Source organism: Ammospiza nelsoni, chromosome 2 (assembly GCF_027579445.1).
Source record: "Ammospiza nelsoni isolate bAmmNel1 chromosome 2, bAmmNel1.pri, whole genome shotgun sequence".
Taxonomy (NCBI): Eukaryota; Metazoa; Chordata; class Aves; order Passeriformes; family Passerellidae; genus Ammospiza; species Ammospiza nelsoni.
In genome coordinates, this window is record NC_080634.1 from 27,978,567 (window position 1) to 28,006,509 (window position 27,943).

The 27,943-nt window shown below is 43.1% G+C and overlaps 1 protein-coding gene across 3 annotated transcripts in view; it reads right to left on the reverse strand.

The window, feature by feature from the left end:
• Positions 1-26,965, reverse strand: part of B4GALT4 (beta-1,4-galactosyltransferase 4) — a 28,558-nt gene extending 1,593 nt beyond the window's left edge. The window contains exons 1-6 of one of the 3 annotated variants that reach the window (XM_059493862.1): positions 26,476-26,694; positions 23,231-23,350; positions 13,177-13,656; positions 11,340-11,572; positions 7,711-7,898; positions 1,925-2,047 (exon numbers count right to left, since the gene is read on the reverse strand). In XM_059493862.1, coding sequence (XP_059349845.1) covers positions 1,925-2,047; positions 7,711-7,898; positions 11,340-11,572; positions 13,177-13,444 — 812 coding nt within the window. In that variant the 5' untranslated portion in view covers positions 13,445-13,656; positions 23,231-23,350; positions 26,476-26,694. Of the gene's footprint in view, positions 1-1,924; positions 2,048-7,710; positions 7,899-11,339; positions 11,573-13,176; positions 13,657-23,230; positions 23,351-26,475; positions 26,695-26,790 lie in introns of those variants that run through there. The other 2 variants (XM_059493860.1, XM_059493861.1) reach the window with 2 other exon arrangements.
• Positions 26,966-27,943: the final 978 nt, after the last annotated feature.

Genomic DNA, 27,943 nt, shown 5'->3' on the forward strand with positions numbered 1-27,943 from the left:
TGTTTTCTTTTTTAGTAGCTGTCAGACAGCTGCAAAACTTTTATTTGTTCACATTAAGCAAATTTCTCTGAGAACAATGCCAGAAGCACTGAGCCCTATGCATGGATTTAAATGTCTGACATCAGTTGCTTAGTTGGAGTTTCTGACCTTACACATACCTTTGGAGCACAGCTTTGCCCTGACAGCAGAAAAAAACTTTATGACAAGGGAATTAAGGAATAGTCCACCTTTTGCTAGTCACTCATCAGCTGAAAGAAAAATAGGAAACCAAGATTTGAAAAAACTGAGCCCCTTACAGATTTCCATGACTTTGTAGAACTAAATTATCAAACAACTACAACAAATGATCTGAAGAATCTCTCTGAGATACACGCCTTAGGAGGGGGCCCAAAAGAGACCATCACCTTTGTTTCCGAGGCAGATCAGCAGAATGTGAGAGTCCCGAGCACCGAAGGGATGCTGCCATCTGCTGACTTCCCTCGGGAAGGCTCCAAGGATCTCTGCACAACAGCCCACCAGACAGCAAGCTTGCCATTACCTACCCCTGCAAACTCGGTCACCAGGCCAGCCCAAGGCACAAGCCAAGTCCGGCTGCAGAGCACACACTGGGTCGGGACTTGGTTTCCCCACCAAGACCTCAATAGTGCAAAGTTACAATGTGCCACACAAAAACATCACTTGTTTCCAACCCCTTGCAAAGATTGTAGAGACCCACAGTAAATCCTGCTGTCCTGCTGCTTCTCTGCTGCCCAAGGGAATATCAGAAAGAACTATTACCCATGGGAAGCCAGGGAATAAAATAGCACCAAGCCACTCCCTGAACTATAAAAGTCAGCTCCCAGGAGGTCACAGAGAAGTTGGTGCATCTAGCCAGGAGTAAGAAAGAAAAAACAGTTGTGGTTAAGGGACAGAAACCCATACCTGCAGCAGACCTTTCCAATTTCTTCAGGTAGAGCTGACCAATCTGCTGAACTGACACCGAGAAACACTTTTCATTTGCAAGTTCCTAACTTCTAACATACTTAATCCCCTCTATATTTACATAACATCACCAGAGATATAAATTTTATGTCCCCAAAGTGTTTGCAAATTTAAGCAACTGAAAAGGATAAGAACTTAAAAATGACAGAGTATAAACTGAGTTACAAACTGATAGGCTCTGCCAGCAGAGCTTGTAGAGTAGTGGGTTCTTATCTGCTGTTTGCTTGTGGTTTTTTCTCTATTTACTAATAGCAGTGCAGGATTAGAGGTTTATTCCTAGGCAAAGAGCAAAAGTTCAACATAAAAGTTTGGTAGACTTCTTTGTCCCACTAAACCTCTCCAGACAACAGGTTTCTCCTGTGTTGACAGGCACATCTGCAAATGAGTTTTCACAAGAGCAAAGGGCATATGCATGTATATGTAGCCTTTCTAAAATTCAAGTTATTTGCTGTCTTCACTATAATCAACACTACACAAATACAAACTAAGCCCTACTTGGATTAAATCCAGTAGTCAATGAATGCAAAACACCCAGTCCCACCAAAACACTCCCACATTCTAGCAAAGCACTGGAACTCCTTACATTTCTGCATCTCTGGCAAACCACACTCCAGACTTCAATTATAACCAATTTCCAAGCAAGAATACAAATACTGCGTGTCTGAAACAAAACCAAAGCAGACCAACCAAAGAACTTAACCCACACGCAGCCAAAAGTGCCATGAGGAAGAGGATTAGGCATTGGACACACCTAACCCTTGCAAAGAGGAAATGCTCACAGAACTGCATCTTGGACTTCACATCTCCACTGCAATACTGTTCAGTCCTGTTCTGAATGAACGCCCCTGGGGTGTTTTGCTCTTGGAGGCTTAGTGCAAAGTTCTAAAATTTCTAAAAGGGCCAACTTCTAAAATTTCTTTAAAACTAGTTCCTCATTGTTTACCTGATTCGAAGGTCATCATCTTCTCCACCCCAACCCCAGTAGTTGTTAGAGAATCCATTCACTTTGGAAAACTGATCTCTTGTAAGAGCAGTAACACCTCCAAAATATCCCCGGTACCGTAACCTAGATGTACAAGAAGAGAGAATGAAAAATTAAAAGTCAAATTCTATCAACAATGAAAACATCACCCTGATAACTCCAGGTCTAGACTTGTCTTTCACAGAGTTAAGGGTGCACAGATCCTTAAAAGCTGGTCCTGTTCTCTTTCTCTTTTCACAAAAAGATGATGAGTTGCTTTAGGCCAGAAAAAATTACCTCTCCAACTGAGAGAAGAGAGTCTTATTCAGAAGCTTCTCTCTCTTTACAATTCCCCTGCCAGCCAAGCAGGTGCTTCATTTCAAGGACTCTCAGGTATAGAACAGCAACACAGCTATGCACTAATATAGCGGAAGCTCTGCAATAACAACAGTGAGCCACTGATTGTCTTAGAGCTCAATCTGAAAAACTTTCTTTTGGAAAGAAATCAGTTCACAGGCAAGGGCATATGTGCTACTGTGCCATAAAAATTCCAAGATAAGGTACAGTGCAAGTTACTTAGTAACCCAATGCAATGGGGCTCAGCTCTAAAGGAGATTAATTTCTAACTTTTACATTCCTCATCCTGAAAAATGCATCTACTTTTACAAGATGTTTACATATCATGTTTATTTGCCTTCTTAGGCCATTCTGCTAATTGCTTTCTATGATGCTCTCTGTCTTGGCCCTGAAGGGAACATTACAACACAGCCTCTATTATCCTGCCCCAGCCCATTCAGAGGTGATGGGCACGTGGCTACAGATTGCATTTGTACATGTATGTGAATCTAAACAGATTAACAAATTGCCAGGGCTGGAAAGTACACATTATGGCATTGGACATGCTAGACAATGGTTATTATTATTTCTGGCTTACCATCAATGTAATTTAAAAAACAGCAAAGGAGAAAATAAATCAACACAAGACCCTCACAACACAATCTCCCTCAAGACTTTTCCTGGCTGATTTTTGCTCACAGCATCACAGAGGAATTGTGTACATCACAGAGAAATTGTGATTTTGTGTACAAAGGGACCCCTGGAGATCCCATAATCCAACCCCTCTGCTCAGAGCAGGGTTTACTAGAGCAACTTGCTGAGGAACATGTTCAGTCAGATTCTGAGCATCTCCAAGGATGGAGACTCAGCAATTTGTATGGGAAACCTGTTCCAAGTATTGGCAATCCTCACAGTAAAAAAAAAACTTTTTCATATGTTTAAGTGGAATTTCCTGTTTGTGCCCATTACCACTTGCCTTTCACTGAGAAGGATCTGGCTCCAGTCTGTCTTTACTCCCTTCCATTAGGTATGTATACACATTTCCAAGATCCCCCTCTGCCTTCTCTCTCAGCCCCAGCACTCTCAGCCTCCCTCACATGTCAGATGCTGCATTCTCTTAATCTCGTTCTCAGGCTCTCCTCTGGACTTGCTCCAGTATGTCCCAGAACTGGGCACAGTACTGTCGAAAGCGAAGGAAGCCAACCCACCTTGTCGTTGATCAGCATTGACTTCGATTTATTGATCAATCAGCCACTTTATATAACAGTGTTAATTAACTTCATGCATATTGCAAAATCCAAACTCATGATAGGTTAACAGAGAAAACTCTAACCCCTCCTTTTGTTTTACAATACCTATGATTTGTTTATTGAAAACAGGACCAGCGTTCTCACTGTGATATGACAAGTTCCCAAAACTTCCATATCTGTTCTCAGAGTAGCTATCTTTTCCCAGAGAGCCCAAGGACAGAGTGTTTTGCCTGTTATGGGAAGACTGTCTGAGAACCTTATTGTTTATAAAGTGGTGCTTGAGAGAGCCTAATTGTTTATAGAATCAAGCCTGGGAATTGCTTTACAACTACCTTTTCTCTCAACTGTATGCCTTCATGGCCTCTTTCTTTAAGCCATGCTTGAACCAGACTCTCCACACAGTACTCCAGGTATCATCTCCATGATGCTGAGGTAGAAAGAAAGAAACAATCACCTCCCCAAAACCTGCTGATAACCCCCCGCCCAAGATGCCACTGACCTTTGTCACAAGGGCACCCTGCTGGCCCAAGGTCCTTTATGGTAAAGCTGCTTTCCAGACAGTTGGCCCCCAGCAGCTACTGGTGCACAAAGTTACTTCTCTCCAGGTGCAGCACACTGCATTTCCCTTTGTTGAACTTCTCTGTTCAGATTCCTGCTGGCCACATTCTCCAGCCTGACAAAGGCCCTGCCACACAAACCAGCCCTGTGAGATTTCTGTCCTCTGAAAACCTGCTGAGGGTGCAATCTGCTGCATCTTCCAGGTTATGATGAAGACTCTAACTAGTACCAGCCCCACTATAAAGGTCTGCTGTAAACCACTAGTGACTGGCCTCCACGTGGACTTTGCTCTATTGATAAGAACCCTTTGAGCCCAGCAGTTCTGGCAGTTTTAGCCCCTCTCACTGTCCACTTACCAGTCCATACTTCATCACTTGGTCACTGGGGCCATTATGGGAGACAGTGCTGAAAGCCTACCTAAGATAACCATTATCCACTACTGCACCCTCCTCCAAGCTAGGCAAATCAGAGAAGGCTATCAGGTTGGTCAGGCCTGACTTGTGAACAGATTTGTTCTCTCTCCTTTATCACCTCCCCAGAAGAGAGAAGCCACAGTAGAGAAGTTCCATCAAGTTTTAATTACACATTACTACCTTGAGACTTCTGCTATGGATACTCCAGAGGAATGCAGTAAACAAATGGAATGGACAGCAAGGTGGTCCCATAAACAGGAACAGCAGGCAGAGCCCTTCCCAGCCCTGCTTTCAGGACAGTCACCTACAAGGCCACATCCCATTCCAGCAGCCTGACCATTTGGGAACTGCTTCCCAGGCACACACCCATATACACACCCCAGTGCTTGCTTATTCACCCTGTAATTCCCCTGCACCACTGCAGAGGTGTCACAGACACATTCTATGAAAATCCTTTCCTTAGGATTTTTTCTCCTGAGAAATTGAGAGGCCTCAGGAACAAAATGTAAACAATAATTATCTGCTGCTGTGGAATGCAACAGGTGCATCTGTGATTGGTCTCATGTGGTTGTTTCTAATTAATGGCCAATCATAGTCCAGCTGTCTCAGACTGACAGTCACAAGATTTTATTATTATTCCAGTCTTATTCTAATCCTTGCTAGCCTTCTGATGAAATCCTTTCTTCTATTCTTTTAGCATAGTTTTAATATAATACATATCATAAAATAATAAATCAAGCCTTCTGAAACATGGAGTCAGATCCTCGTCTCTTCCCTCTTCCTGGGACCCCTGTGAACACCACCACACAGAGGAGACACCAAAGGAGCCAGAGCTGGGGTGCACTGGCAGAAGTGGGGTTAGTAGGACAAGGGGAGGATTCTCCTCCCCTGCTCAGCCCTAGAGAGGCCACATCTGGAGTGCTCTGTTCAGTTCTGGGCTCCACAGCTCAAGAAAGACAAGGAACTGCTGGAGAGGGTGTAGCAGAGGCTACAAGGATGATGAGGAGCATCTCTCTTATAAGAAGAGGCTACGGGAGCTGGGCCTGTTTAATCTGGAGAAGAGAAGACTGAGAGATGATTTCATCAATGCAAATAAATATCTGCAAAGTGAGTGCCAAGGGGGTGGTGCCAGACCCTTGAATGGTTTCCACTGACAGGATGGCAAGGCCATAAACTACAACACAGAAAGTTTCACCTCAACATGAGGAAGAACTTCTTTCCTTGGAGGGTGGCAGAGCACTAGAACAGGCTGCTTAGGAAGGCTGTGGACTCTCCCTCTCTGGAGACATTCCAAACCCACCTGGGCGAGTTCTTGTGTCACCTGCTCTAGCTGACCCTGCCTTGGCAGAGGGGTTGGACTGGATGATTCCCAGAGGTCTCTTCCAACCCCCTCCATTCTGTGATCTGTAACCAGGACAATGCTGCCCACTCAACCCTCCTCAGGCAGCACAGATCTGGCAGAGCCCAGGCATAACTTGCTCCCAGCTGACGTCACCTGCAAAAATGCATCTCTGTAACAGCCCCCGTAACTACCCTTCCCTGAGGACAAGAGAACATCAGCTCCTTTGGAATTCTTAAAATTGGACTGAAGAACACAAATAATAGGAATGGTCAGGAGGAAAAGATATTGTGCTGGTCTCAAGGAAAAACCTTAATTAAAATAGAAGAGTTTTCCCAACCTTATCTTCAAAACTTATATATATATAAGTCTTCTGTCTAAAAGAATCCAAAACTGAGCTGTAGTTTATGTAGCTAAAGATAAAGCACTGGATCTCCAAAGGCACATGGCTGCTAAGATTACTGCACACTGCATCACAATAGAATATACCCCCCTGGAAGAAAAATAATTCCCCCCCACCCCAGATCAGGAAATTAATAAAACCCCAAAACCAAAAAACAGACAAACAAAAAAGAAAAAAAAAAAAAAAAAAGAACCCACTACCCTAAAAAACACCCCAAAACCAACATTAAAAAGTCCCACAAAACACAAACCAACCCACATTTCTGCCCAAGACAATTTGTGTTAATACAGAACATGGATGGGTTCAGTTTTCTCTACCTTATCTGGGCAATGTCTCAGTATGCTCACCTCAGCTGCAGCAAAACACTGAGGTCACCCAACTAGGATTGGTATCAACCTGCAGTATCAGCTCAGTTCAAGTATCATTCTTGAGCTCAGAATCTGAATTCCTTCAGACATGCCTTGGAAGCAGAGCATTATTAACCCCACTTCATGGATGCATAAACACAGGCAGTGACACAGAAGAAGTATTACTTATCAATTCAAGTTGAATTATCAAATTCAAGCCACCAGCATTCCAGTGGAATACTCTGCAAGGCTCTGCAAGTGCTCCAAAAGCCTGTCACAAGCCTAATACGTATGTACTTGTTCCAGCTTTCACTATATGACTGGAACATGAATATTATTCTGTGTCAGTATTGGCACATCCCACCTCATTCTCATATATTTAACAAAGGAAATGCAGAAGCAAAGCAGAGCTTTACTTCAAAGTACTTTGAGATCAGTTTTTGAAAAGCCCACTTCTAATCAATATTTAGAGTGATGTGACATGAATGAATCTTGAAAGAAACAAGTTCAATGAGAACATGTTTGGTCATTAAATTCACCAAGCTCAGGAGCCTTTTCTCTCTGAGGTAGACTGAACTTGACTTTTCACCTTGAACTATTTATATCACATGAGCACCTAGGGGACTCATTTAAAAATCAGAATGATCCTGTGTTATACACTGTTCAGTCAAATAATTAAAGGACAGCCCTATGCCTTGGCAAATTCCCCCACTTGAGCTCTCAGTATCAGACATTACCTCTTCAACAGCAGAAGTGAGCAGCAAGTTCTGTTACAGTAAGATCACACCTTCAAATCACAGGATCAGGAAACTTGCAAATGTGTATCTGGTTTTGCAAGAAGGTCTCTGCACAACCTCGGGCACATTGCTTTCCTCTCAAAATGCCTCTTAATTCAACTCCAGAAACCAAAACAGTGACAATCATCATTTGTGCAGGTGACCACAGGGCTGACTGCAGAGGTGTCTGTCCAGTTCTGTACCCCAGAGAGGTGAAGTGTTAACACCAGAAACCTCGTGTCATGAGGAAGGGTAGATACCAGCACACAGCTCCATCAGAAGAGGAACATTATCAGTAACATGGCATTTCCCTGTTGGTATTCTTTCCATATTCCTGGTTTCCTACCTGTATCCAGTACTGTTCCTGCCAACTACAAGGTGCTTTGGTTGTGTGTCACACATGTAAATGTTAAAGTCATTTTCTGGCACCAGATCCACATCATGGAAAATGAAACAGTCCCAGTTTGCTTCCTTTAGAGCCTCTAGGTATCCTACATTCAGCAGTTTGGCTCGATTAAATTTGGTGTTGCCAGCCTGTGGAAAAGAATGGGAAAAAACAACTCTGAAGAAGGTGCCACAGCTTTTGAACCAGAGCTGCTCCTGGGCACTTGTTCTGATTGCATGGTTGCAACCACACCCGTGTGGCTTTTCCAGCACCTCAGGAGCAGTAACTGCACAGGGTGCCCCTTCACACTGGGCACAGCACTGGAGTGGCCAACAGTGCAAAGTGTTTCTCCAGCCTCCATCCCTCACAACCACACCCAGCCAGGGCCAGGAAAGCCTGTGCTGAGCTGGGCACCACAAGTGTGATTGCTCCATGGCTCAACCACCCTTCTGTCCCAGTCCTGGAGCTACCCTCAGGCTCCAGAACAGAAGAGGTACCAGTACAGTCTAGAAACTGGTGTTCCATACAACTGTGTCAGTAAGGCTCATGGAAGTTCTTTTTAAGAAAAGCAAAACCAAACCAAACCCCCATGTTAATCCCATGCTAATTAGTCTCTAGATGTCAGAGCCCTTGCCATGAACTATTAATGCCTGTCCCCTCAGCTTGGAGGACAGCAATGCTGAAAGAGCTCCCTGTATTTCCTCAGCTCACACGTAAGTGGCAGAGTGGGAGTGAAAAGCAGGTCTCTTCATTTTTACCTCCCACCTATAGCCTGATGATGCTGTTGCAGGGGATGTGCTCCTAGCACAGAGCTTCACCTTTTAACTTCTCTCCATTGTTTGCTTTTGCTGTAAGTTACTTAGTATTCACTTTTCAAAACTCTTAATTCTTCACTGCTGAGGTGCAAGTATATCCACACACACCTGGCAGTTTTGTAAGCTTATCATGTCAACATTCAGTTTGGAGCAAGACATGTGCTTATCTTGCTATTTTCATTTTTTACCTGGCTGCACACTGTACCAGTCTGCAGAAGGCTTTCTGCTCCTGAGGACAAAGTGGGGATTTACCTCAAGTTCCCACTTGGGAGCCAGAGGGCCAACCCCAGCCCTCCCAGACACAGACAGGACAGTCATTTTCCTGAGCAAGGAACCTGTGTACTTGAAAGAATAATAAAAAAACGTTTTCAAGAGAAACTGCTTGGAATTCTAGCAAATTTTCTCAAAGATGCCTGGACAGAAAGAGGGCCAATGGAAAATGAGAAAGAAGCTGGCCTCACCAGGCTGAGAGAAGGTGAGCTGTAGAGAAAAGCTGTTGTATACAAAGCATGTTTTATTGTTCTAAAAAGTAACACTTTGCTCTAAAGTAGAATTTGTTCACTAAAACAACCATCTGCCCCAGAATGAAGAAGATTTATGACTCCATACCTGCAGTCTGAAAAATACAATACAGTGCCCATTCTGAGAAATTACAAGATGGATAATCAATTGCATCCATCATCTGGAAGGAAATTTTCCAGTAACAAGTTTAGATACAATTTACCCAAAATCAAGATGTCAAATTTCTGAATGGGGAGTTTTTTGGTGTGGTTTTTTTTCCTTAAAAAGTCCCATATATAAAAATACCCATGAGACAGCCTCCTCCTGAGAATGAAAACATAGGTTTTTGAGTGAACAGAACAAACCAGATGTCTGGTAAGGTACATTTGGAGAACATCACTTGTGTCGAGTATCAAACCCAGCTTAGTTCAGGACAGCCTCTTCCATCTGCTTAAGTGCTGTTCTTATTAGTGCAAGCCACCACAACAGCCAAATGCCAGCTGACATGGCTTTCCAGGAAGGGCAGTTTGCCATGTCAGACCATATACTGAACAAACAGCAAAATTTACTCATCTTTTGTCAAGGACAGAGTTGTCTCCCTTTGTTTCTATGGAAGAATAACACTGACCACAGGGCAAACTTATGTTGGGAAAGAAATCATTCACCCTTTAAGGATTACAAACTCACCTTGTTTGGAGTGCAGCACTCATGTATACACACATTTAGAGGAGCACAACTTTAGAGATGTTAAAAGCAGCCCATAAAGAAGAAATCTGGAGTAAGCCCTCCAGTGGTTCACAGAAAAAAAATACAAAAGGCCCATTTAATCTACCTCCAAAGTAGAGTGAGTATTGTCGTTCCTCAAAAGAGACTTAGAACAACTTCTGACATCACAAATCGAGAGAGAAAATGGATTTGCCCCAGCAGAGTTTTGTTAGACCCACTTTCCAGTCTTTGGGCATGCCTATCTACATGGAAGAGCTATGTGAAAGCTTCAACCTTCCAAGCACAATCTCTGATAGAACAAGTTCAGACTTGACACTGTTGTGCTCATCAGACAAAAATTCCATACTTTTGTATTACTTATTGCTAACAGGACAACAGCAGTTCTCCACTTCACATATTTCAATAAATTAAAAAGATATGCCCATTCTCCCAGTAATTTATTGCTAACCACTGCTTCCTGCTAGAATGAGCCAGCAAATGTATGATTATAGTACATATTAATGCAGAAAAAAAGCCCTCATTTTTCCACTCTAGAGGCCACATGATGACTCTAAACAATGAAAGAACAATTCATTCCAAGTAAAAATATCATGCCACAACTTTTATTGGTCTTCTGCTGAGATTTTCAGCTGAGCAGAAGCTAAGAGTGGAAGCTTTCACCTAGAAAGCACTGTCTCATACTGATTAATTGACTCTAGGCTCTTTAATCAGGAGGGAAGAGAAACTGTATTAATTTATGATCACCTTTTTCTTCAACTGTCTCAAATGACTTTTTGGAGCCAAAGCAGAACATGCAAGTAAACAACAGTAAAAGAAAGCAAACATAACAGATGATCAAGAAAAAGACAACATATTACAAAAGAGAAACATATAATGCTTTTAGCACATGCAATTAGAACATAAGCACCTTGATGAAAGACAATGCGGCACAGGTCTGCTTAATTTTAGCCACTGGAACAGCCTTGCTAGAAAAAATGTAAATCAAGAAATTAGTAAATCTTTCAGGAACCAAGTGCTCTTCCATGACAACTACTTCCCACTGCACTTGCTGGGCAAACAAAGCAGCTACAAGCAGCAGCTGTCATGTTTAGTTTGAGAAAGCAAAAATAAAACCACAGTACACAAAACTTACTAAGCACAAGAGCCTGATGGGAGGGAAGGGCTACAGACAAACTGGGGCCTTCTATCCAAATGACTCCAAATGTGAAGACAGACAGGCCAGCCTAGTTACATGTGTGGATACTGCAAGAGAAGTCACTTGCATTAGCAGTGCAAAAGATGCTTACCCTGCATGCTAACTCAGAAACACCAAGTTACTCAGACTGAGAAATTAACACCAGTTAGAGACACTGCCAATACTCCCCAGCCCTGAGATCCAGGAATGTCAGCAGCAGTGGCTGCAGGCAGTGTTGCATCCCTCAGCAAGCAGAATTGTTGGAAGCAGGCTTGGAGGACTGGTGTCAGACAGCAGAGGCAGCAGAAGCCCCTCCTCAGGCTGCAGGGCACAGCCATCACCCTCACCCAACCAGCTCTGCACAGCTGCCTCACCTGGTGGATGACATAGATGCCATAATCCAGCTGCTGCCTTTGCAGGAAGGGGTGCAGGTGCTGCAGGAGGTACAGCAGATGCTTCTCCCGGTGGCGGTGAGGGATAAGGATGGCCACGTGCTGCAGGGCTGAGCACTCCACAGGGTGGTACCTGCCCTTGGCTACCTGAGGGTTCTCCTTTTGCACCTCTTCCAGTGTAACAGATGGTTTGAAGAAGAGTTTGCTGGCACCTCCTGTAAGAGAAGCACAAGAACATTTCCTGAGTTGTTTCAGGCTGTGGCTGGCCCAGTCACGTTATGAGGCACTGTGTAACCAGTGAAAGAAATCCAGGTTCAAGCCCCAGCTGGCTTCCCTGCCCTTCCAAGAGAAAAGTAGCACTACAAGGATTCTATGCAGGCAGTGGAAGGAGAGGATGTCAAGCATGTTAGTTGCTTAAAGTGACTGTGAAGTAGTGGCAATAAAATAAAAATATTTTTTAAAAAACCAAGAGAAGATCTAAGCTACTGTAGAAGAATTGGGCAGGAATGACTGCCAGGGCAAAGCAAAGGAGAAGAAATGGAAAGAAACACAGGACTGTGGCTGTAAGAAGTCATCAGTATCTAAAGCACAAAAAAAAGCACAACAGGCTTAAGGCTATAAATTAATAAGATAAAGTACACCAAAGCTTTCTGTAGCCAAATGAAATTTTTATCCCTTCTCTTGCACTGAGCTATAATCCCAGCTCCTCTGAACTCAGCAAGCCCATGAAAAAGTATGATACAGGCAACTGTGATGGCTGCAGTCATTGCTGCATTTGCTGAATCAAATGTGTCTTGGGGTCAGGGTGTGCAGGGAGACAAAGGTTTATGTACTACATCAGGGAAGAAGGAAGAATCTAGCTTCCCAAACAAATCCCTAATCAGGTTCACAATAAGAAAGAGAAAGAGGATAATGACATGATACTGATAATGAAGAAAATGACACAATAATGATGCAAAGCAGGAGCCTGGTGCTGCTGCAGTACCAAGCCAAGAAAAAAGTATAATAATAAAAATGCCCAAACCAGGAAAACAGTCACCCATTTGAACCTTCATCATAATTAGCACCAACTCCAATAGTGTTATGAAGTCCTTAAATTGTTAATACAGATGCAAAAAAGTATATTTAAATAATAAAATGGCGAAAAACTGAGGAAAGATGAAAACACTTGTGGTTAAGACAAAAATAATTTCATTTTTTAAAAAATTAATTTTTTTTAAATAAAAAGATGCATGTGTAAGCAAGGGAAAAAGAAAAATTTCTTCATTAATCCCCATTGGCAGGCAGCATTGGCCACATCCAGGGAAGGGCTTCACCACATACACCACAGCAGCTGTTGGGAGGACAAATGCTGCCACCATGAACATCCCTCCTTCCTCCTTTCCCCAAGCTTTTACTGCTGAGCATGATGAATGGCACAGTCACAGGCTATGGAATACCCCTGCAGTCAGCTGGGATCAGCAGTCTGAGCTGTGTTCACTCCCAGCCTCCTGCCCATCCCACTGGATTTTAGGGGGCCAGGACTGACAGAGACAAAGCCTCAGCAGAGTGCAAACACTGTTCACAGTCAGCAAGTTACTGGTGTATCACTGGTGTGCTCTGTTTTATCAACAAATGCAGAGCCCAGCACCAGCTGCTCTCCCAGCTAGACCCAGCAAGGGCACTGGGTGCCACAAGACAGTCCCTCACCCAGCAGTGCTTCCTGCAACTGGCTGTATTGGTTTCACAGGAAAGGAATCCAGCTGGAATATGGCTGGGAAGTCAGCAGCACTGCAGTGGATGAAGCTGTCAGAGAGGAGAGGAAAACAGCATCACTTACGCAGGTATGGAGACAGAGCTGGGCAGGAATCCTGAAATGACTCCACCATGGGAGCATCTGCAGTGGATTCAATCTTCTCTTCCTTTTGACTGTGCTCCAGGCGAGTTACCTTCCAGAAAAACTCCATCATGCTCTTAGCTTTAGGAATTTCCTGTCTGGTGTCCACTAAGTAACTGAATGTGGTCCATAGCACCATCACAAATAAAGTGACAAGCACCAATACTTTGAACTTATAGAAGAGGTTAAAAACATTCCAGCCCAAGGCCATGGCTTCCCCAATCCACAAACAGCTTCTTCTCCTCTGATGATGAAGCAGGTCACTGCATATCCTGCAGGGATGAAACCACAGCTCCCAGTAAGAACATCACAGTAGGGAAGTAAAGCTGGAGGTAGGGAGGGCTGCCACACTTCCTGCAGTTTTGAAATTCATGGAGCCATAGTATTGTTTCCTCTTCAAATGTCACAAAATATGACTTTAACCTGGACCACAAAAAAAGAAAAAAGGAAGGAGAAAATGAGTTTCTACCACCTCCACTGCTACACCCTCACAGATTCCATGAACATAGGTTATGACAATACACAAAAGGAACAGCGAGTACGATCAACTGGTCAGAAACCAAGACCATGATCTTTGGTCTTAGTTCAGTCATAAACCAGCTGCATGATTTTATGCAAATCACTTTCCTGTTTTGTTCTTCTCTCTCAATCTTTCTTTTTTTTTCAGATCAGAAAGTGCAACCACTATCCCATGTTATGTGTGTGTACAGTGTCTGGCAATACACAGGTTTTATTACTTCTGTTCCTACCAAAATTAACAACAGCTGCAAAGCAAGAGATTCTGCTGGCTATGAGTAAAGCCCATCTGAAATGAAAAGCACATGAATCTTTGCAGAAATGAACTGTTTTCTTCTGAAAGACAGTATTATTGATGTTATGTTGCTCTGCACAATGCAGTGTGAAACAACACTGACTGGTATCAGAAATCATTGGTCTTTATCTGCTGCATGTCAGTACCACCTTTTGGATCTTTGTTCAGTATTCCTCCTCTCATACACTTGAAGGAGGAAAGTCTTCCTGCTTTTTAAGAGAAAGGTTCAGCTTTTCAAAGGTGTTATGTCTGTGAGGAGCCAATCCTTTATTCCCCCTCCTGCCCTCTTTCAAGGGCTCCATTTTCATACAGCCTTTCACTGCCATCATACTATAGCTACCACTCTACTTCTTTTGGCTGCTATTATCATTTCATAGCAAAGAAAGAATGAAATTTTAGTGAAAGAGAGCTCTGATACAGAAAACACACAAGAAAACTGCAGCCTCTGAGAAGAACAAGGATTGAGACTAAGTGAAGCAAAGGCAATGATCAAAGACTATGCGCATGAAACAGGCTAGATCAAAGAGAAGAAACATAAAAACATGGAAAAGGTTATTTTATACCAGCCTCTAAAGTACATGAGACCCTGGAGAGATATCCACAGGCACAAGGAGTGCAGTAACTCCACATTTCCACTAGTTTAGGCCTGGTGTCTTCTAGGGAATTTTGCTGATCAGTGGGACCCTGACCCAGGACGACCAAGATGAACTCCCAAGCTTTTTGGGTTCACTGGGAATTACCAGCTGCTGTCCTTCCTGGCAAGCACTTCATGGAACAGCCAACCTGCTCTCCCCAGTCACATGAAACACATAGCAATGCTCCAAGTAAAGGGACTCCAATAAAAGACAAAATGTCCACTCTTCCTCACCAGTTTACACCCTGAAACTGTTGCTCACAGGAAATCAGTGATAAGCTCTATGAATCATCTGAGAGCAGTGTGGACCACATGGGTGATAATAGCCTGTAATTAATAAATCAAAGACCTTAGAATTTCCTTATCTAAACTCTACAAGTTTCTATAGAATAATCTAAATTGCTGCCTTTCAGCTACTATACAGTATTCATCAGGTGAAGCACTTCCTCCAAAGGGTGTAGTTTCCTCCTAAAAATCCAAAGGTCTCACAAGGAGAGAATTTCCTTCTCCATCACCCAATCCAAGTGCACCCCAGATTAATCATTAATTAATTAAAGGTCAGCATGAAAGTTAAAAAACTGAACTTTACATGCAGTGAACAACTATCAAAAGGTGATTATTATATTCACAGCTTCCCACTTTCCCAGAAATGGACTACAATCTTTAAAAAGAGTTAAAACAGTTGCTCACCACTGGTACTCAGATTAGTGCAAATGGGCTGTCCCCCATAAGAAATTATTTTGTTCATAAATAAAGTTAAAAATTAACTATCTGTGGGAAAACACATAAAGAATAAACAGGAGACAGTCAGTATTAATCAGAAGAAGTGGATTCTGAAATATTTTGTTGGTTTTGTTAAAATATCAGGAAGAACATGCAGGTGTAAAATTGCTAAGGTACTAGGCTGTTAAAATTATGGACATAAATTATGAACTTACTGCACCAACCTTATTTCTACTCTCCTCCACTCCAAATTCAAATCTCACACATATGAATTTCCTTTGTCAGCTCTGCAAGATTCTAGAAGTAGTTGCTACTAGGAGTTCATGTTACTTGTCTCTGACAAATCTTCACACTATTCTACTGTCAGTGTGAATAATTTCCCATAATAACTAAACTCACATCTCCACTGGCTTCTATGGCAGCAACAGAATGCTGCTCCTGCTTAAAATACACTTGAGCAGGGCATCATAGATATGCACACATGATCACAACCGTTAGTCACCTTCAGCTCATCACAACTCTCATGCAGAGGGGCAATAATTCACATTTCAGAAACCTACAGTTTGTTTTTTTTGTGTTATCTACAGAGAATACAGCGCTTATTTCGAAATGCAGACACACAAAGGATTTTGGTATTTGAAATGGAAAAACACAGTTGAATCAATTGACACACCAATTTACCTTCCATCATTACTTCAGAGGTTAAAAGGTGGTTTGCCTGGCTTTCTTCCCCTGAAACATGAGAATGGCATGTGCGCAGAAAGGCAAACCTGATTCTATCAACAGAGAAGGAAGAACTGTGGAAGAACTGTACCCTTATGAATGAAGAAGTGAAGAGCTGTCACTTGTATGACTCCTGCCAGATACTGAGAACTTGGGAACTTAAGAAGACAATGAGAATAAAAGGACAAGCAAGAAGTTAAGCCTCAATAAGAACGTGCCTGTCCAAGAAATCCAAGAAACAAAAAAAAAAAAAAAAAACCTTGGCCATTGCACCTCTGGAGGGTGTTGTGTTACCATTTCACACTAAGGACTTTTCAGTTAAAAAGGTCATTTTTCACCAGCAAGCCTAAAGTACCTTGGTTGCCAACTCAGGCAGCTAACCCAGAGTCAAAAAGACCAGAGCTTGGACCTTGTTAAAGAAAAAGTTAGGCTCAGGGCCTGCTGCTAAAAAGCCATACTTGGAGAAGTAGTAAAAAGGCAGAGTTATAATACATAACATGAAATCATTATTAATGGAATAGTCTTAATCAAATACTGATTAGAATAGTCATGCAAAACCTACTCCAGCCTTAATAGTCTTGACAGTAACAACTCAGTAACAACTAAGGCAGAAGGAATATCCAGTAGCTAAGTCCTTCCCACATCCTGAACAACCAAGTCCCCCATCCCACTGATCAACTTCCCATCTTTCTTTTGTTCCCTATATAGTTAATAAAGCACATCTTTTCATCTTTGATATCCCTGGATTATGGCTGATACATTGGTTAGGGGTGGTGGTGAGAAAAGGCCACCTAGTCATACATTATACCATGTGCAAGCAAAAATTCAATACTGAACAAATCTTGCTAGAAACAATAGTATCTCAGAAGCTGGAAACATGGTTCTTTTTTCTCCTGCACTTCATAATTCAGGGTGACCAACCCTTAAACATGGGTGGGAGAACACTTGTGGTGCAGCTAAACTCTTCTCATAGCTCTGAAACCTGACTCTAGTTGTGTGTGACCTTCATAAAACAGACCAAAGAAACTTTCATAGGAAACAAAGTGCAACTTTCTTGTCAAAAAAAATCTCAGTGAAGCATAACCAAAGCTAGTTTAGAAAGTTACAGCTGGCTAGAAGGGAATGGCCCTTCAGACCACAAGGTCAAAACCACTACAGTACCCATTTCAAAATGCATAAAAAGCCACAGTTATGCAAATGTGGCATAAGTCAGAATTCTAAAATTGATGGAAAAGGTGAAAGGTCTCCATCTACATGCAGCTATACTTGTATCTAGACAGATGCTGTAACACAATTCCAAATAGCTCCCTAATCATGTTGAGGCACAAAAATAGTGAGTGTTCTGCCTTCCCCAAACCACATCTGTACCAACAACTGTCCCTGTGCTCTGCAGCTTGTCTGACAAGCCAAGTTCTATAGGCTGCAATGTGTTTTGAATCACACTCCAAACCCTGCTTCCTTGTTGGAAGGTTCCTGGCACTGCTCATAAGATATTTATCTGCAGGAACCCATGCAGGACACGGAGCTGTATGACTCCTCCAGGAACAGGGGCGTTCAGTTCTCATCTTTGAGCATGACGGCACAAACACAAAGCCCTAACTTGCCCTTTTCCATCCAGGTAGTACAAAACAGTAAGCAAGGTTCCAGCATGGACAAGACTTCTGAAGCAAACTAGGATGACCAGAACCCATCCATATTCACCCAGGGTTTTCCCAGCAGAAACACACATGCATTGGAGTATGACACACTGTGTAAGCACAGAATGAGCAAGCAACACATGTACAAGCTGGTTCCCCATGTAAGGGCTGCAGGGTCAGCCTGGGCATTTGTCTCCTGATTGGAGGCAGTAGCACTACCAAGCTCAGAAGTGGCCAGGAATACTGGACTAAAGGCTGTTCTTTTTCACCATTGCAGAATTCCTAGACAAAGTCAGTATCAGCCAGAAGGCTGAGAACTGATAGCCTTGATCTAGATATATGTGAAGGAAAATAACCTTATGAACAAAATTTGGTAAGTAACTGGAGTTGATAAAAACTCATTATGTTCCAAACCGTGATTTTTCCCTGATACATTTTTAGATTAAAACTGTCATTGTGATGATTATGCTAAAGCCTAGAGTACTTATCCAAAAAAAGTTATGCTTAACAGTATAAACAATCAGTGAGAACATGATGCCTAAATTTTACCTTTCATATGTTCACATTTAAAACTATTTACCCTATAGGAGTGAAATATATTTTCATCTGACAAAAGGAAAATTAATTTTTAATTTACACAAACCAACTTTGACTACCTGTTTCACATGGTCGAGTAAGGACAGATTTCCCACAGAGGATTTTCTAGAAGCCCCTGCAAGCTCCTCAAGCTCATGCACAAATTCCAAAGGCAGCAGAACAGGTTCAGCAGCAACGAGCATTCACTTCAACCTAACTCTAAAAACTGTAATAAGTTCAAGCAGGAAATGAAGCATGAAAGAGTTCCCTGGGACTGCATTTAATCAGCTCTGCACTAAACAGACAATTATTTGTTATTTTATCTAGGCCAGAATCAAAAGCAGCAAAGGGTTAGCTCCGGGTACCTCAGGAAGTGTAGCAGTCTTCTTCACGATATCCACCAAGAAGGAATTAAAATTCCTGACAACTGGCAAGGTAGAAAGATCACTGTACAGCATCAGCTTTTCTATGCAGGATAGTTCAAGTCTTCAAGTTTTACAAGAGTCTATACCTGCTCCTTTCACAGGCATTTCCTTCTTTTCAACAGATTAGTTTCTTATTAGGGCAGTTAAACCAATAGCTTTTAACACCTCTTTTACGCAACACTTTCATAATCCTATTACCTCTTCCTATTTAAAACCCACCAAGAAATTATGCTACTTCAAAAGAAAAACAAACAACAAAAAATATAAATCAAATCCTCAAACAAATTCTCTTTTCACGTCTCAGAATTTCAAGCCAAATAAAGAAAACACATTAAACCACTCACTGCTGCTGCCACATCGCTCCTTTCTGTCGAACACTCACTCCAAAAACTACGCAGAGCACTTCACAAGCATCAGATACTTTTTATCCAGGAAATCCCACACCATAAAGAGACCTCTGTTACCTCTCACAGGCTGCAGGAAAGAATCAGCTCAATATCACAGGATGGGAAAAAAAATTTAAAAGGAAAAAGAAAAAAAAAAAAAAAAGGAGCCAACACATCCCACTTTTCCTCAGGCCAAAGAGGCTCCACGGTGCTGTCCCACATGCTCCTCCCTCAGCTCATGAACGAGCCCGGGACGGCAGCCAGCCTCCCTCCTTTCCTCCTGGCACAGCAGAACCAGCACACTGGCACTCAGGCATACCGGGACAGAAGCAATACTGCTCAGAAATAATTCCCACAACAAACCCTCCCAGTGGAAACAAAGGCTCAAGCCTTTGCTCCTAAAAGCAAACCACAATCTACCAGTGCCCTTTTAGCATCTTTTCCATTTGGAGATTTCAGACATTAAGAGATGTCATTCTTCTTACACACATCAAGCTGCCCATTCTCTTGTCCATATCTGAGGAGAAGTCCCAGTGCTCCCACTTCACTCCTCTCTGTTATCACCTAAACAGACCCATTGATGGCAGTCCCTACTCTACTTTATGCAAGCATCTACTTTATGCAAACAGCCTGGCTCACTGACCCTTTTCATGGAAAGCAACTTCCTATTACTAGGCTGTCCTTCCCTGGTGCTTTTTCCACCACTCTGACCCGTAAAACTCCTCCAGCAACCCCACAGAATCAGCTGGATCAAAACAGAGGTGTCACTTTGTCATCTCACCCATCTGGGGCTCCCTCAGACTACCAGGGATGCAGCACTGCAACGACCTGAGTAGACACAGGGTACATGGGTAAGGTGGATTGCAGAGAAGGATGGGAGAGAAAGAGTAGGTACAGCCTCATGACAAGTGTTAGATTTCTTGTAACTCAAACCCGTTTGAACTCTTTTGGGCAACACATGCATTCCAAGCAGGAAGGTATTTCAAGGCTTCCCCAGTCAGTGGCACCTCCTCTGTGCCACAAAGGTCTTCTCTATTTTCAGGACTGCACAAGAATTTCAGGGGAAAGCTTCCTCATTTCAGACACTCAGTAGTGCAGAAAGAACCTTTAGCACTAGCGCATGTTTAAACTGATCAATCACAAAGCCAAACCAGTCTGGGTCTCAAATGTCACCATCTCATCTTTCTCTCTGGTCCAGTCCCCAAACTAGAATTTCTCTGCACCAGCACAAGCTCTCATGAAAACACAGAGCTAGCTGGATTAGGAAGCAAGCAGAATTTCTAGCAACCTTCTGTAATCCTTTGTCTACACTTCCCACTGAAAAATGTCAGAAAAACTGATATGACAACCAGCAGAAAAACAGTAGTTCAGCTTTCAGTTGACTGGGAATGGTTATTTTAGGAGAATGATAACAGATATTTCCAGGCAACGACAGGTAACATTCTACAAACTGCCTGGAACCAGGCAATTTTAAAGAGGAAACGTATGAGTTAAAAAGAAACAGACCAAGTTGCTCTTGTGGGGCCTGATTACGGTAACAGCCACTGCCAGCTAAATACTCCAGTTATGTCAAGAATACAAAGAGATACACAGATGTGCTGACTCCACACCCTTTATTCCTTGATAACTGCTTGATACTCAATATAAAGAGCAAAGGTACTGGCAGCTCCAGCTCCCTGAATTACAAACCAAAAAAAAAAAAAAATAAAAGAATACCTAACACACCAGGAAATAGCTGCTGTGGTTTAACCCCAGCTGGCAACTCAACACCACACAGCCACTCCCTCAACTCTGCACCAACAGTGGGAGGGGGGAGAGAATCAGAAAAGTAGAAGTGAGAAAACTCACAGGCTGAGATAAAAACTGTTTAATAGGACATAAAAGGAAGAAAATAATAATTAGAATAACTGTGGCAATAATGAGAATTAGAATATACAACAGACATGATGCAGTTGCTCACCAATGCCCAGCCAGACCCTGAGCAGCTGTCCCTGGCCAGCCCACCCCTCAGGTGATACACTGAGCATGATGTCCTTTGGTATGGAATATTCCTTTGGCCATTTTGGTTCAGCTGTGCCCTCACAAATTCTTGTGCCACTCCAGCATTTTCACTGGCAGAACATGGGAAACTAAGAAGTCCATGACTTGGGGAAAACACGTCTCAGCAACAACCAAAACATTCCTGTGTTATCAACTTAATTCTCATACTAAACAAAAAACACACCCCTGTACCAGCTTCTAGGAAGAAAATTAACTCTATCCCTGCTGAAACCAGGGGAATAGCCTGGATATTTTAGCTTACACAACTTACTGTCTCCAGGGGTGTGGACATCACCAAAGAAGCGATTGCAACGATGTAAATGAGGAAAGGTTTGGCAGATAAATACAATAAATCCAGTACATAAAAAGAGAACCTCATAGCAAAAGAGCACTGAGAAAGAACTTTCCATACATTTTTAACTCTGACATGCAGGACAGATAAGAAAATAGAAGTGTCTCATTATCTTCCATATCCCTAACAGGGACACCATTGTTCTTCCACTCACAACATTACCTAAACAAGGAGTGCTATTCCCATGTTCCAGCCTGCTCTGGTTTATGATCAATAAGCTGAGCAACTGTCTCCACTGGGAATGCATCAGACAAATGCAGCAGTCCCTAAGCACTGGTATATGTGAAGTCCATTGTCCTTTGAACGTGTGTTCCTGATTTTCTGCCTGCTAGACTCTCATTTTACCACTCTGGAACAGAAGAGGGGGAGGTAAAGACTCAGAGGTCACTTACAACTGACAAGGCAGACTCAACCTGGGGAAAATTATTTTGTTGTCAATTAAAAATTGAGTAGGATGGTGAGAGGCAAAAAGTACACTTCCCCTCCACTTCCTTCTTCCCAGGCTCAACTTCAATCATTCATTCCCACCTTATCCACTTCCCAACCCACAACAGTGCAGGGGGACAAGGAATGCAGGTCACAGAATTATAGAATCATCTAGGTTGGAAAAAACCTCCATGATCATTGAGTTCACCTGCTAACCCAGCATTGCCAAGCCCACCACTAAACCATGTCCCTAAGCACCACATCTACATGACTAGGGAATACTTCCAGAAACAGTGACTCAATCACTTCAAAAGGCAGCCTGCTCCAGGGCTTGACAATCCTTTCCATAAAGAAATGTTTCCCAACATCCAATCTGAGCCTCCCCTGGGGCAGCTTGAGGCTATTTCCTCTTGTCCTGTTGATTGCTACTTGGGAGAAGAGACCAACCCTTTCAGGTAATTCTAAAGAGAGGTCAGGTCTCTCCTGAGGTTTCTTTTCTCCTGGCTAAACAACCCCAGCTCCCTCAGCTGCTCCTCACAGGACTTTTGCTCCAGGCCCTTCACCACTTCTGCTGCCCTTGTCCAGACTTGTTTCAGCACCTCAATGTCCTTCCTGTAGTGAGGGGCCGAGAAAGGGACACAGGACTCAAGGTGTGGCCTCACCAGTGCTGAGTACAGGGGGACAAGCACTACCCTAATCCTGCTGGACACACTGCTGCTGATCCAGGCCAGGATGCCCCAGGCTACAGCTCCTTTCAAGGCATCTCCTGCTGCAACATGAGACTGACAACTGCACCCTCAGGTGAGAGAGTTCTCCCCAGCCACAGCAAATGAGCGGGTGCTACTCCTATCCTGCAGCACAGTTTTCACTTTCCTGAGGCACAGTGAACCCTGGTGCTAGGCTAGGAAATGCAATCTAGCATCTCCAAGCCAAGAATCACATTTATGAATGGCCCCTCTTGTTACACAAGTACAGCTGAGGCACTGAGCTCACTGTAAGACACGGCACAGTCAGCTCAAGCCCAGCCAAAGCAACAGAGTGAGGGATGCAGCAGAGAGTTCTGGCACAGCCCATCGCTCCCTAATGCTTACCACAGAAACATTTAAGGAATACTGCACTTTTTAAAAACACCTTCCTGCCCAAAATGAGTGGACTGTCCTGAAAAAACACATGATCACACAGAGATCACACAGATCTCTGTGAACACAGGAACCTCATGTGTAATGGAATGCTCAGGTCACCACTCAAGTCAGCAATACTCTACCTTTTTCTGGCAGCTGTGGCCTTGCTGAAGTGGCATCAGTCAGTATAAACGACAGATGTCAGAGGCCTTTACAAAAACACTTCAACACATTTCTGGTTAAATTTCTCACTCAATTCCCTCCTGCAGAGTAAAATAACATCTGAGAAAACCATTATATTACAATATCAAATATTCTTATTTCAGCTTCACAATACATTTTTTTAAATGAAAGTGTCAACCACAGATAGCTACAGCAATACAGAAGTAGTGTAGGCCTGTGGCTACTTAATACATTTATAATTTTCAGTCTATGTGTATCTATGAACAAAGTTGTAAAAAAAAAAACCCAGACAATTAATAGAGTTGAACATGTATTATGAAAGCATAACTAAAAATTAATTTTTTTTCTCATGAAGAACATTTTTTGTTTCTCATGAAAGTGCTTCAGCATGAGAACTGTATCAAAGACATTCCAGGTAAAGCTTCCTTAGGCATGAACAGATTTACTTTTTTGTTATTTTTGCAGTCTTATCTGAATAAGGATTATCAATTCTCAGGGCCTACTGCAAAAACATCCATCAGAAAGCTGTACAGACAGCATGACTTTGTTAAGCTATTAAGTGTACAGGACTTCTTCCATGTTAAAACACAATTTACACCTATGCCAGTTTTCAACCAATCTGCTGATGGATTTTTATACAGTAGAAAAGTTTCAAACATACAATTTAAGAGCTCTAACTCAAACCCCTTGGAAGTGATATGGCCTAGAACAACATTTTGGAGCTCAAAACTAGCACAACATTGCAACAAGAAATTTTAACCAAATGCTTGCAGAAGTAATTTGAAAAATATACTCCTGAGAGTCAGGATATTGTTAAACCTTTTGGACCTACTGTGCAGGTCTTACCCCTTCCCCTCTCACTGATGAACAAAATCAGATGCAAGAGTTCAGAAATCAACTACAGGACTGAAGACTGAGGGGAAGCACAAGATTAGTGCTGATGATGCCTCATCAACATCAGAGCCAAACACATTGCTATTACTTGTAAGTGCACACATTTATAATCACCACTGTATCTGTTTAAAGGGATTATCTGAATTATAATGCATGATAGCTTTATCCCACAATTCCCTGCCTGATAAATAAATATTTACTCAGCTGTTGCTCTCAGGACACCAAGATGACACAGTTGTAGCTGTAAGGCATGTTACTTGTAGGCGTGCCAAAGCACTTCAAACAGAAGACAAAATACTTATAAAACACCCTAAATACGTTGAACCCATAAAGACAAAGTGAAGGAAGCACTCTCCCATTATTTTACAATATTTGCAAAGTCCCATTTGTATGCAGGGCAAAGCCTCCAGTCTCTGATGCAAAAAAAAAAAACAGCTATCCCAGCAGCAGACCTGCCAGGTGACTTTTGAACTACGTATTTGCAAAAAAGAAAAGAGTTTTTAACCAAATTCTTGTGTCATTCACCTAGGCTACAGAATCTCAAGGCACACCTCCTTCAAACTAACAAAAACCAAGTTCACCAAACTCATAAAGCTAACTTAGACTTAAGATCATATCACAGAAAGCCAGCAATCAAGCAGCCTCCAATTTCTATTTTTCTCCTACATATTATTTAAAAGAGAAGGACATGCCAGCTCAAACCAAAGAGAAAAACAAAAACTCAAGCTTTCCAAAGTTGAAGTAGCAAATGTCTTATTTCTAACTGAAACATATTTGTGAAAATGAAACACAGCTTTTACAAAAATGACAAGGAAATATCTACATAAATCAAAGCAAGATCAATCATACCTAAAGGAAGTGTTTATCAAGAAAATTCAGTCACAGATACATTATCTTGGATGAAAGGTGATACTTCACACTGTTAAAGAAAGGTTCATGCAACATTATCCACATTGAGCAGTGAGAGAGAATAATACAAAACCCCACAGTTGCACTTCTACATAGTCTAAATTTAATCAGTGTTTGTAATTAACAACAGCAGACCTACAGAATCATCACTGAGTTGGCAAATAAAAAAAAATATTTAGAGAAAGCATCTCACATAGCTACCAACTTTACTGAAAAAACTGTAAATATTTGAGGACTGCAAACTGACCACAAAGTTTATTTGTCCGGGTTCTTTTAATAGTAGCTATCTGAAAGACATCAAACTTTCACCTTCCTTTTCTCTAAACCTCTCTATTGAAAACTGTCTTTTTGGCTGCCTCAGCTGTCTCTTGGGAACTTCCACAGCTGTTAAATGAAGGGGTAGAAAAAATGTTAAATCCACGAGAGATATTCATTGTTAATTCTTTGAGACAAGCAAGCGTTAGTAATAACTGAATACACACTTTCTCCTTTTTGACTGTTACTACCAAAATGCTGTGAAAGTCTAAAGCCTGCAAAGTTTCAGATCTTATCAGAGCTCTACTTTAAAAGCATTTATATTATGATTCAGAGCTAAAACCTGATTGAATACTCATGCTAGTAGCCCCACTTCTGCTCCCCCTCAACACCTGCAAACACATTTCACAGAATCACAGAATTAGCTATGTTAGAAATCATGATCGTTTGAGATCATCAAGTCCAATCTATGACCTAACACCACCTTATCAACTAAACCATGGCACTAAGTGCCACATCCAGATGTTTTTAAACATCTCCAGGGACAGTGACTCCACCACCTCCCTGGCAGCTCATTCCAATGCCCAATCACTCTTTCTATGAAGGATTTCTTCATAATGTCTAACCTAAACTTCCCCTGGCACAGCTTAAGACTGTGTCTTCTTGTCCTGTCACTGGTTTCCTGGGAGAAGAGACCAACCCCCACCTGGCTACAACCTCCTTTCAGGTAGTTGCTTCCATCATCACCTGGAGTATTTTTGTCAAATGACAGTTTCTGTGAACTTGTCCAAGTCTCCTTTCAAGCCCACTGATCACTATTCTGGCTCTTCCAAATTAACATCAGGAGAAGCAAGTGAAATCATTTATGTCTTGGCAGTGAGAAAATGTTTAGTGAAGAGCATCACTTGCCTGTTCTCCGGTCTCCACGTGTGAAATGGAGAAAATAACATTTATTTCAACACAAAACCATCCAAAGCTGTACTTAAATGCAAAAACCAGTGCACTGCAGACGTCCTCCTAACTTACAATTCCCGATCCCGAGTACAGTAACTACTTCCACCGAGTACGTAATTTTTAAATATATAACTACGGCCAATTATTTCAGTGAAGCTAGGCTATGATGAACATTATGTCCCGGTAGACTTACTGGTACGATCACCGCCTCAAGTCCCGCCTGTGATGCTCCATGAGGGGCTCCCCCCACAGACACGGACTCCCTGGAAGTCCCGAGCTGCACAAGACGACCCAGTTTCGGCCATGGACCAGATGCTCCAAGTCCGAGGAGGTGCAATGAAACCAACACCCTTCGCCTTTCGCTAACGATCCCAACCCGAAGCGCCGGCCGGACACTCGTTATCCCCAGCGCTATTTCCACACCCGCCCCCGCGGTTCTGCCGCTCGCTCTCAGGACGGGCAGCCCCTCACCGCGCTCCCCTGCTCCCCAGGCGGAGCTCGTACTTACGGGGCCCGCGCCTCCCACTGCCCTCAGGGCCACAGGGGCACGGACAGGCTCCCGGCGTGGTTCCCGGTGCCGCAGGGACAGGGACAGGGACAGGACACACTCCCGGTGCCACGGCCGCGCTCCCGCCGCGGCCCCCGGCCCGCCGCCCACCCGCCCGCTCGCGCAGGCGCCCTGGTGCCGCACCGCCCCTCCCGCGCTCCCCTCAGCGCCCCTCCCGCTGCCGCTGCCGCTGCCGGGCCATCCCGGGAATAGCGGGCCGCCGGGCCGCAGCCGCCTGTTTGCTTTGTGCTTCCCGAGCAAACGCGCCAGGCGCGGCTCTGTCAGCGCCGCTCGGACCGTGCCAGCGGCTTGGCACGCCGGGGGCGTTGGTGGCGGTGACAGAACTCTGCCAGCTCGTGCTATTTACGGGAATGCTGAACCGCCTGGAGTTTGGTTTTTTTGGAGCTGCGGGGGAGCTCCGAGAGTTTGGGCATCACAGCGTTTGCATGGCTGGTGCTTCTCAGCAGCCGAGTCTCACTTCCTCTCCAGACGTATCTATGGAAGATGTCCCTGCCCGTGGCGGGAGGTGGAGCCAGCGAATCCTTAAGGTCCTTTCGACCCGAACCCTTCTGTGCTTCTGCGGCTCTGTGGTATTCAGCACTTCTTTACAGTGAAAATTAACTGGGGCTCCGCAGGAGTTCGTAGTGATAAGAACTTAAAATGCCTGCTTCGAAAACCTAGTTGCTCAGGGGCGGGAATGTTGTTCCCCTTCCTTAAGTGAAATCACAACAGATCTTTTGGTGTCGAGCTCTAAGAGTGCAGAAAACCCCTTCAAGTTTGGTGCCCACATGCAGATGGCTGAAGGTGCTGTTGCTAGGAAGTTAATATTTGGAAAAAGCCTCAAAATCAAAGGTGTTTTTACCTGCACTACACATTAGATCACCGTATGGATTAACCAGAGTTCACATTGCTGTAACTTAGCATCGCTTGTTTAATCATGCAAACCTTTTCAACCTAACCACCCCTTCCTGCCAAAAAGGCCAATTATTTTAAACTATGTGACCAAATAACTAAGCAGCTTCACTGACCATAGCAAGGAAAGCAAAATGGGAGCAGTGTGGATGACCATGATGCTGCCCTGCTTTAGAGGCTTGCTTCTCTATGGCCCTGCATA